The sequence below is a fragment of the Amblyomma americanum genome, chromosome 1, assembly GCF_052857255.1.
Source record: "Amblyomma americanum isolate KBUSLIRL-KWMA chromosome 1, ASM5285725v1, whole genome shotgun sequence".
NCBI classification, from domain to species: Eukaryota; Metazoa; Arthropoda; class Arachnida; order Ixodida; family Ixodidae; genus Amblyomma; species Amblyomma americanum.
In genome coordinates, this window is record NC_135497.1 from 197,415,736 (window position 1) to 197,426,775 (window position 11,040).

General features: G+C 48.0%; 1 protein-coding gene across 1 annotated transcript in view; it reads left to right on the forward strand.

Annotated features, from left to right (window-relative positions):
- Positions 1 to 11,038, forward strand: part of LOC144114479 (uncharacterized) — a 40,268-nt gene extending 29,230 nt beyond the window's left edge. The window contains exon 3 of the mRNA XM_077648239.1: positions 9,812 to 11,038. Coding sequence (XP_077504365.1) covers positions 9,812 to 9,938 — 127 coding nt within the window. The 3' untranslated portion in view covers positions 9,939 to 11,038. The remainder of the gene's footprint in view (positions 1 to 9,811) is intronic.
- Positions 11,039 to 11,040: the final 2 nt, after the last annotated feature.

An 11,040-nucleotide genomic window follows, 5' to 3' on the forward strand; every position in this document is an offset into this window, starting at 1 on the left:
GCTTTCGTAAAGGATATTCCACAATAGATCATATTCACACTATCAATCAGGTGATAGAGAAATGCGCAGAATATAACCAACCTCTATATATAGCTTGCATTGATTACGAGAAAGCATTCGACTCAGTGGAAACCTCAGCAGTCATACAGGCATTGCGTAATCAGGGGGTAGAAGAGTCTTATGTCAAAATACTGGAAGATATATATAGCAACTGCACAGCTACTATAGTCCTCCATAAAGTCAGCAATAAAATTCCAATAAGGAAGGGCGTCAGGCAAGGAGACACGATCTCGCCAATGCTGTTCACCGCATGTTTGCAGGAGGTATTTCGAGGCCTGAATTGGGAACAGTTGGGAATAAGAATGGAGAATACCTAAATAATCTGCGATTTGCTGATGACATTGCCTTGCTGAGTCACTCAGGAGGTGAACTGCAAATCATGATCAACGAGTTAGACAGGCAGAGCAGATCGATGGGTCTAAAAATTAACATGCAGAAAACCAAGGTAATGTTCAACAGCCTAGCAAGGGAACAACAGTTCACAATTGGCAGCGAGAGCCTAGAAATTGTGCCGGAATACGTCTACTTAGGGCAGGTAGTGACAGCTGATCCGGATCATGAGAGGGAGATAACTAGAAGGATAAGAATGGGGTGGAGCGCATATGGTAAATTCTCGCAGATCATGAGTGGCAGTTTACCAATTTCCCTCAAGAGAAAAGTGTACAACAGCATAATCTTACCGGTACTCACCTACGGGGCAGAAACGTGGAGGCTAACGAAAAGAGTTCAGCTTAAGTTAAGGACAACGCAGCGAGCCATGGAAAGAAAAATGATAGGTGTAACGTTAAGAGATCGGAAGCGGGCAGAGTGGGTGAGGGAACAAACACAGGTTAATGACATCCTAGTCGAAATCACGAGAAAAAAATGGGCTTGGGCAGGGCATGTAATGCGAAGGCAAGATAACTGCTGGTCTTTAAGGGTAAAGGAGTGGGTTCCAAGAGAAAGTAAGCGTAGCAGGGGGCGGCAGAAGGTTAGGTGGGCGGATGAGATTAAGAAGTTTGCAGGCAAAGGGTGGATGCAGCTGGCAAAGGATAGGGTTAATTGGAGACATGGGAAAGGCCTTTGCCCTGCAGTGGGTGTAGTAAGGCTGATGATGATGATGATATCGTTGGACACCTGAACCACGCCGTAAGGGAAGGGATAAAGGAGGGAGTGAAAGAAGAAAGGAAGAAGAGGTGCCGTAGTGGAGGGCTCCAGAATAATTTTAACCACCTGGGGATCTTTAACGTGCACTGACATCGCACAGCACACGGGCGCCTTAGCGTTTTTCCTCCATAAAAACGCAGCCGCCGCGGTCGGGTTCGAACCCGGGAACTACGGATCAGTAGTTGAGCGCCCTAACCACTGTGCCTCCGCGGCGGGGCCGATAAAGACAACGGTTGCGTATTCGTGTTGTCGTAAACAAAAAAAAATGGCAGGCTAAAATGTAACGCAAACAGCGTACCTCCTTTAAAATCAGGCATACAGCATATAGCTCAAGAACATCTGGCTTGTCTTTGGTTTCACTATTTGTAGAGCCACGTGTGTGAATATTCAAGTGACGTCGCAATGGGTAATTGGGTGTCGTTTGACCGCTTCGCTGTCCGACCACCTTCACAGCGCGGGTAGGAACCACAATTTTTAAAGCGTTGCATTACTTCGCAAGGCAGCCAGCCATTTCGGCTCGTCGCGTCGTATGCCGCGTAGGCAGCCGTATGCCGTGTGCCGACGAACGACCTTGAGCCTCCGTTGCCTAGCAACACCGCAGCCGCGCTCCAACAAATGGCGCCGCCGACGACGCCGCTGCCGTCGCTCCACCAGGTGTGCTCCGCTGGGGTAGAGGGAGAGGAGGCGTCGCCTCGCGGGGGTATATATATATATATATATATATATATATATATATATATATATATATATATATATATATATATATATATATATATATATATATATACGCGGTTAGCCTCACTGTATTGTAGTCGTTATGGAGAGCGCGAAAGAGACGCAACAACGACAGAACTAAGCGAGGAAGAGACAACGCGCTCTAGAGACGTTAGAAGAACGCGCCGCACGACTCGAGAAGCGTCGTAACGAAGATGCGGCTAGAAGTCGTGTCACGTCCTGGAGTGACTCTTCAACCGCGGAAGAGACCGGTTTGAGTTCTCGAGAGCGTCGGAAGGAGACGCTGCGTAGACATCGTGCCGAGGAAACGAAGCTTTCGCAGTTCAACTAGGGTTAACCAGAGCTACACCACAGCCAATTTTTTTTTTAACGCGACAGCGTTAAGGAGCTTGTGTCGCAGAAAAGCCGGTGTCGTCGGCGTCGGCCGTGAGCAAAAAATTCCTCCTCCTCCCAGTGAGCTAAAAATCCCCCTCCTCCTACTCGCAATGTACGCCACTGCCCCAACAGATTGCGCGCGACGGCAGCGCAAGGAAAGGGACGCCTGTCACATATTTCGGTGGACAACCCGGACCGCACCGCAAGGGAAGGAAAATGAAATGAAAATTGGTTTTAAGGAAAGGAAGTGAGGCCTGTCCCACATATCTCTGTGGACACCCGAACCGCGCCGCAAGGAAGGAAAATTGAAATGAAAATTGATTTCAAGGAAAGGAAGTGACGCGTCTGACATACCTCTCGTTCGGGCGCAGTGGGGCCGTGCGGGCACGCAGGAATCACGCGGTGAGCGGCGAACAACGCAGCGCACATCCAAAGCGCTTTCACCACGAAGCTTGCTGCTTGCTGCCCGTTCGTTCGGCGCGGAAGCTAGGCTGGCGTTCGTGGCATCGCGTTTGTCGAGAACAATGTCTTGGGTCCCGCGCGCTTCGGCGGTACGAGGACTCTCAGGTATCTATGAACGTAAAATAGAGAATGACCTTCCGCATATATGGGAATTAACCCATTACGCTATCGCGTCATACCCTCATGGCGGAGCTTGAGTGTCCCCTCCAATTTTTATCCTCAGTGATTTCAGGACACAGCAGTAACATTGCCCTTTGATTCGTGGCATCGTGTTTGTCGAGAACGATGTGCCGACGAAATACGACTGCAAGTTGAGTCCCGCGATTTTCGGCAAGGCGCCTGGCTGCGCTTCTACGTGGTTTGCCGCTCCGCGCGTCCGTTTCACCATACGTAGCAGAGCGATTTGTCTAACGGGCAAGGCGTCGCGCCGAACGGGCGATGGCGTTCCGTGGACTCCCTGGCAGTGCTGCAACATGCTGTCGCGTTCCACTTAAGCGTCCTCCAATATTTTTTTGCCACACCGAATACTTCAGCATAGTCATTATCTCGGGGCTGTCGCGTCCCGCACAATAGTATGGACTGCCGCGCAAACGGGTCTCGAGGGCAACGAAGCGGCCGACGCCGTTGGCCGCGCGCTCACTCTCCAGGCATCGCCCTCGCCTCCCCCCCGAAACGGACTCCGACCCCAGTCCGGCTTTTACCTTCAAGGAAATCATCGATTATTACCAATTCGGCCATGCAATCTTTCCTAAGCCCTGCAAGGGCCTCACGAAGCCGCAGTAACGCTTACTCCTTCGCCTTTATACTAAAACACTGCTGTGGCCGGCAGTCATCAAACATTTCGACCCTGCGTGCACAGAGGAGTGCACGCACTGTAGGGAAAAGTCTTGGGACATTTACCACATGGTGTGGCCATGCCAATCAACACCGCACCTTCCACCTATCCCCAACCCTACTTGGGAGGAATAGGAGGCGGCCCTGCTCGGCTGCTCTGAACTGGCGAGCCAAAAGGCCTTGGTCGGGCGCGCCCCAGCAGCAGCTACAGCCAATGGGCTCCTGTAATGAGCAGCCCACCTAGCGTTTGTAAAGAACGACCCCTTAATTAAGGACCGCTCAACTCGCTGCCTGTACATATTTTGAAAATAAAGTTTTTCAGTCAGTCTACGCCAATGAACACAATGAACGCCGACGGCTTATAGAAGCAGAGGGGAGCGCTCGGTTGCGGCGGCTGACGTCATAGCTGTCACGTGGTTTCTCATCGGTTTAAGGTCAAACTCGCGCACACGGCGAAGAAGCTGCGGAGGGGAGTAGCAAGGCTTTCGCTTTAAAAACCAATTTCAAATTTTCCCATGTGCTGTTCGATGTCAGTGCGCGGTGAAGATCCTCAGGTGGTTGAAATTATGCCGGAGCCTACGGCAACTCTTGGTTCCTTTCTTCTCTCAGTGCCTCCTTGATCCCTTTCCTTATGACGTGGTTCCGGTTTCCCCCAAGACAGATACTGCGCCATTTCCTTACCCTAAAAGCCAATTTTACCTCTAGATTGCGAGGCCACAATGCCGCATTGGCTGTTGGCGAATAATGGTAGCGTTTGCGTTGACTGTATGGCAATGGCCCGCGTACAGTGAACTAGAACAGCCCGTGTCGGTGGTAACCGTGAAGCCTTTATATTTTGCCTCTTCCGCTTTACGCAAAAACATCGTAGTCAGTCGCTTTGTCATGGAGAAAACTGAAACAACAGATTAGCGTTTGCGCGCTCCCTCCTTTAGCCCGACTGTGCATGGTCGAACGTATGCTTCGAGCACAGACGTCAACACGTTCTACCCTTTTATTTGGCTGAGAAGCAAGGCAATCAGTTTACATAGTTCGGCTTCCGTCAGGTTCTTTATGAGTGCGTAGAATGATATGCGGCATGCAATACTTGGATGGCAAGCTTCAAAGAGTAAAATATTCTGCAGAGTACATATAGCTCCTGAAATTTCAAGCGCAGCTGCTTTAAGTTTACACAACAGTGGCATTAGCAAGAATTCATGGGGCTACCCAGGAAAACGCGTCATGTCATTCGCGGAAGGAACGGTTCTAGACGGCACCCAACCCTGGCCGCAGAAGCAGAGCACGTTGCAAGCACGCGACGTCCAAGATTTCCTCTTGGAAAGGCACTTTGAAGTTTGGTGGCGTCTCACGACTGCCCGTCCCACCCCGTGACGACGCAAAAATTAAGAAAGTTGTTTACAGCAACTGCAAGCATGACCTAAACGCCAGCAAAGCAAAATTAGTTCGGAACTGCGCTCTGTCTCAATAAAATCGGCCTTTACGAGCGAGGTGATTTATCTGAGAGGCGCCGACTACCAGCTTTGCATTATTCTCCTGCATATCTGTAGCCTCGCCATCGCTTTCGATAAACCTCCCGTGAGCATTAACTTTCCTCTCGTCATTTAGGAAACAAAGTAACACCACAAAAAGAAGTTTTCCGCAACCTAACTAGGCTGCACTAATAAACCTCACATCAATGCGCGTTATACTAGCTGGCTTAGCTTACAATGTAAGTATATAAAAATTAACATTTGCGATGCTTACATCTTAATGAAAGTTCCCGAATTTAAGAGAATAAAGGGCACATTCAACTGTATAATCTGAGATCTTTCACAAAGATATTTAAACCAAATATTTTGGGCAGCTTCAGGATACGCCGCAGGTTCAATATGGACAATAAAAAAATGACGCTCTTTAAGGTAGCGGCATGAAGTCAATCATTGGACATACATACTTTCTGAAATTGCAATACTCAGTACGCGTCAATATCTGGGGCAGCATACGCAGCTTGTACTGGTTGCTTCCGTTACGTTTCGGTAACGTCAGGCCAGAATGACGACAAGAAAGCTTGCGTCCAACTCGAAAACTGTTTACTGGGGCGAGCTCGTGTCCTGAAACAGAAAGCAGTTCGGTGGCGCAGCGATAAAACAAGTGCTCGGTCAACTAAGGTCAGACGCTGGGTCGCTCTCAGCCTTGCAAAATTAAAAGGTTACAACAAGGAACTTTAAACATTCGACGCCTAATGCGCTTACGACAATTTTGAACATGAGATATTTGCGCGCGGCTACAGTCATTCCAGAGAAATCCTGTAGCCCCTCGTTTGACAATCAAAAGCGGAAAGGTCGCGTGCCATTGCCTTCGAGCAGAAAATAATGCATTACAATGCTTCTTGACACTTGCTCGCACATCAGTAATTAACATTCTTTTGAGCTATCGATACAGGCCTCTCGTTTAAGAAAGTTGTGATGTATATGAGGGTGAAAATAAGTACATTCAGGACGTGCGAAAAGTGATATCGGGGTAACGTTAAGTTCAACGTTAATGTAGATGAGTCTGACTTTCGACTCCACAATTATCGTCTCAAGCCACCAGCTACGGCGCTATCAGATTTACGGCTCACGCGTCATAGAGCATTTTCTCCGCGACATAGTACATTTTTATGGGACGAGCGCAAAAGTTTTCATTCTCTTCCCCGTGGCATTAACTTGCCATTTAATCACGGACCATGAGATATACGAGGGAAACTGATCATGGTATTTCCTTCTAGATTTAAAACCACAAATGCTCGACATAGTGCTGAGGAATGGGAGAGCGATTCCTCATTTTAAATGTCTTCATCGAGCAAAGTTTGCGACGAAGAACCTGTGCACATGTGGACTGTGTTGAAAATATGCAGCTTAAGCATTTGCATTTTGCTTTATTTGATTTCGGTGCTGCGCTCACTATGAACCAGCGGGCTACAGCGCGAAACCAGGCAAAAGCCACCCGCCGCAGCAGACGCAGGCGTGGAGCAAGCGGTAGGGTCGTCGCGCCTCTAGTGGCGGCGTAACTCCCGGAGAAAAACTCGCATTGCCTCCGCGGCGACTGCGAAAGCCGTATGAAAGAGCGCGCGCGCGCCCCGCTCGAGACCGGCCGTGGCACACTCCACAAGAGTGGCAAGAGTGCCGGCGCTGAGAGGAGGGCGAGGGAGACGCTTCAGCCTGGAAGGAAGTTCCGCCCGAATGGACGGAAAGCTAGTCAGTGGGGTGACGAGAAAAGCCGGAGACGACACCGCTGGCCTGGCAGTCGGTTCTTCGGCGCCGGCGCCGAAGCCATCGGAGAGAAGCTGAACCTGAAAGAACGAACCAGGCCAACTGAAAGAATGAGCCAGGTCAACTCCGCAGTCCCTCCGTCCGTCCTGACGAAGACTCCGGCGCCAACGCTGCAGCGTATAAGCATGGGTGTCGGAGCCTCTGCATCATGTGTACACGATATGCAATTCCTGAATATATTTGTTTTGTCCCAACTGAGTCTAGTAGTCTCTGCCTCTCCATCCCGTGTTGCCCCCGCAGTATGTGGGGTCTTCACAGTTGCTATGAGGAAAACACTACATTTTGGTTAGGCCCAAGAGCTTGAAAATCTCCAAATTATCTGAAAAACCAGGGCCAGTTGTTGCTTATACCGGTATGTGTGGGTGACAGTGTGCGAAATAAAACCGAACCACTACCATTTTGAGCGAGCTATCGCGCCGAAGAATGCAGCGGCGACATATATTTATCCCAAGAGGGCAAGCAGGGCACCGCCATCTTGCCAATGCATCCCGTAACGTGCCCTTAGCGCGCGCACGCTTTAGTTTGTAGAGTTCGTACACCCACAAGACGCAACGAGATACGTAGCGTTCTTCGCATGCGCATTCGTTACCCACAGAGTTGCTGCGTACGCAAGCTCACTGCATATGCCCAACTAAAAGTGTCTATTACGTGCACGCTGTATCAAGACAAGAGTTCTTGAAAAAGGTTGAAGGCCCTTTCGCGCTCTTAAAGGGGCTCTCAATAATGTTGCGGTATGCATGGGTTGTTAAAGGACGCCGCTTCACAAATATCCTCCAACAAAATTTTTTTAAATGTTTGTTTGTGGAAGAATGAATGAACTTTATTTCCGTCATCAAAGGGCCTCACGGTCGGGGTGCAGCAATTAGGAGGGAGTGCCTCCCAGCCGGCTCTCAGCACCGCAGACCGCGGAGAGAGTCTTGTAGTAAGCTGTCTCTGCCTGACGGATGATGAGTCTTTGCTGATCCGGGTCGTGGCTCCGGATCAGCTCTTCCCATGTGACAAGGTCTGGGATGCTTTGTTATTTAGCCCCAGGAGAATCCTGACACTCCCAAATTAAGTGATTTTGTGAAGTCATTCTGTGGCAGCTACTGCAGAGCTCAGGCTCCCCAGTGTCTTCATCGTGTAGAATAGAGTACGGAAAGAATCTGTCGACTTGAAGCCTCCTCCAGGCCCTGCACTCCTTTGGAGTGAGTAACCAATCCAGAAGTGAGAGTGCTCTCTTATCCAGTCTAGGTGCTTCGGTTATTTCTTTATATGTTATGAGAGGGTCTTTATTCCTGCTCAGGGGAACTTCCAGAGAAGCTCGGATGTATAATTCTCGAGCGAGGCTGTGAGCAGCCTCATTCCCTGGAATTCCCTGATGAGCAGGAACCCGTATGAGGGAGACCTCTCTGCCTGAGGGGTATCTCCTTAGTAATTTGGCGGCTTGACTGGAGACCACCCTCTTACAAAGGTTGTGAACAGCTGCCTTACTGTCAGACAAGATGATCTGATGTGATTACCCTGTATTTAGGATTGTAGCGGCACTATCACCATCAGCAGTGCTGTGCTGCCTCGGCTCGTGACATGCGCTCACGCTGGCTACGTGGGGCCTTGTACGGAGTGGAATAAAACAGTTGATTCCTGGTTCCCAGCCTGTTCGCTTCATTCGCATCGCACTCCGTTAATTTGTAGGGGACTAAGCCTCTGTCCCTCTACAGGATTTTTCAAGAAGAATGGGGGCGTTACCGCCCAGTGCAACAGCTCACGCTTCGTGCTAACCTTCTCAAAACAAAACGCAATGCAATCGTCACACACACGACTGGCAAATGTGAAAATTGCAAAAGCGCAATGAGGCACAGCTAGTGCTGATCACCCACATTATTGTGGCTTTAACCGCCATATAATTTTTGCTGCGCCTTTTTTGTATGCGCAAAAAAGCATGCTAAGAGCAAACAAGCCTATGGTGTGAATTACGATAGGGTTGTTTCCTCTTAGTACACTGGTGAGCCACAGAAATGACTGGGAATTCTCGACGATGAGCAGATGTTAGTGTTTGTTCGGAAAAATCTTTAACAGATTTACTTAATTATAGTACGACACAACTCAAAATTTGGGGGGACACTTAAGCTTCGCCTTTAAAGGTTTACTTTAAGGAACCGCAACAGCGGTTCCTCTTGCCCACGCAGACACCGACACTGTTTCCTCCTTCACAGTCACAATCATAGTCCATTTCATTTCAGATGAGTCTATACATATGCAGCACATTCATTCTTTCTGTGGTGAACAGAGTGAGCAAGTTTAATAAAACGAGCACAACCGTCACATAACAGCAGAACCTGCAATGCATGGGGAGTACTGTGACCATCTTGTCTGTGAACACGCCAAGCACTGTTGCCTTGGAACAGTCGCACAAAAATGCGACTTAAACACACCGTGCCACATGCACACACAGGCAGCAGCCCATTCACAATACCACTTTTAGGTGCAAAGCACCGGCCCAGGCGAAATTCCTTGCTTGTGTACCAGTGTGTGTGTACCTTGTACACATTTCTTATTGTGTAAATGGTTTGTGTATATTACCTCTCCCCCTATCCTCTCTTCCTGTCCCTTCACCTCTTTCATTTCATTTCTCCATTCTGCCTGCTATTCTTTATTTCCGCTGCCTCAGCTCAGGTGCTTCAGTATCGATGGCTAATGCTGGGGCTAACAAAAATCTTTTCTTTCCTATTTATTATTTTAATAAAACCACTTACTACCAGTGTGATGCACTCACAGCATTTGTGCTCAATTCAAAAAAGACATGCTCACACTCGACCTCCGTAGCCATTTGGCATTTGGCACCTGTGCATGCTGCTGCTGCTACAGCCCAAATCAGCACTGTTCTCAATTGCCACATGAAAATTCAACAGTTTTCTTTATTTTTGGCCCAGGTGGAAGCTGAACCGAGAGCGCTCCCTTCTGAGAAATGCTGAGGCTCCAGACACTACACCACTACCCTTCAGTGTTGTCTACTACCAGAACGATGGCACCCAGGGTTTGGGCCTTCACCGGAACTAACCTGCACAGACTGCTGCCAGAGCTTGTGCAGCAAGCAGGCGCTTTGTGTTGTTCAACGTGCTCCTGCCACCAAGAGCAGCAAAAATGCAGCAGAACTCTTAAGAGTTTATCAAAATGGTAGGCAGGCCTTAGCTATAGCATTTACAGCAAATTGACTTATGTTCATAAAAATGGAATATCATAATGAAGCAGCTTTTCAGACAAGCATTAAAACCGTCTTTAACCCCATAATGCTCTTGTAGCTGTGACAGTATAAATTGTTTTTTAAAGGAGTATAGACACCAAATTATTGCTTGGGTGTTTTCTTCTTCCAAATGATCAGTTAGGCATTAGTATACATGGAGCACTGTATGGTGTTCTCCAGCGGCCACTAAATAATTTATAATCTAATTTCTTCTCGAGACTGTTTTGGTTTCATCAATCAAACGATGCCTGTGACATGTACTTGGTGTTTAGGTCATGTGAGGCATGAAAAAAACTGCAATATAACTGCTGATACATCGTTTGTTGCCATTCCAGCCCTTTAAGTAGGTTGGCTTAAGTGTTGTAACGACCCAAATTACGTACATAAACTATGTTACACTACACATAAATACCTCCAAAAACAGAAGATTGGACAGCTGCCGCCGTAGCTGAGTTGACAGAGCACTGGATGCGAAATTCGGGGATTATGGGTTCGGATCCCACCGGAGGCATGTGGTTGTTTTTTCTTCTGCTTTCTTACCAATTATCCTTTGCGATAAAATAATTACACTATTATTCTCCAATTATATGCACCATAAATTAAAAAAGAAATCCCCTATGCTCCTTGGTTTCAGTGACTGTTGGCTTCCGTCATGTACGATTATATTGTAGTTTTTCCGCCTCACACGGCCTAAATACCAACAACACATCGCAGCCGTCATTTGATTGATGAAACCAAAACCAAAACAGCATGACAAAAGAAATTCAATTATAAATTATTTAGCGGTCGTAGGAAAATACCATTTGGTGAACAATGTATTCTGATGTCTAATGCATCATCTCGAATAAGAAAACATGCAACTAAAATCTAGTGTCTATAATCCTTTAAGACTAGATGCGAAACTATGGACATGCATCA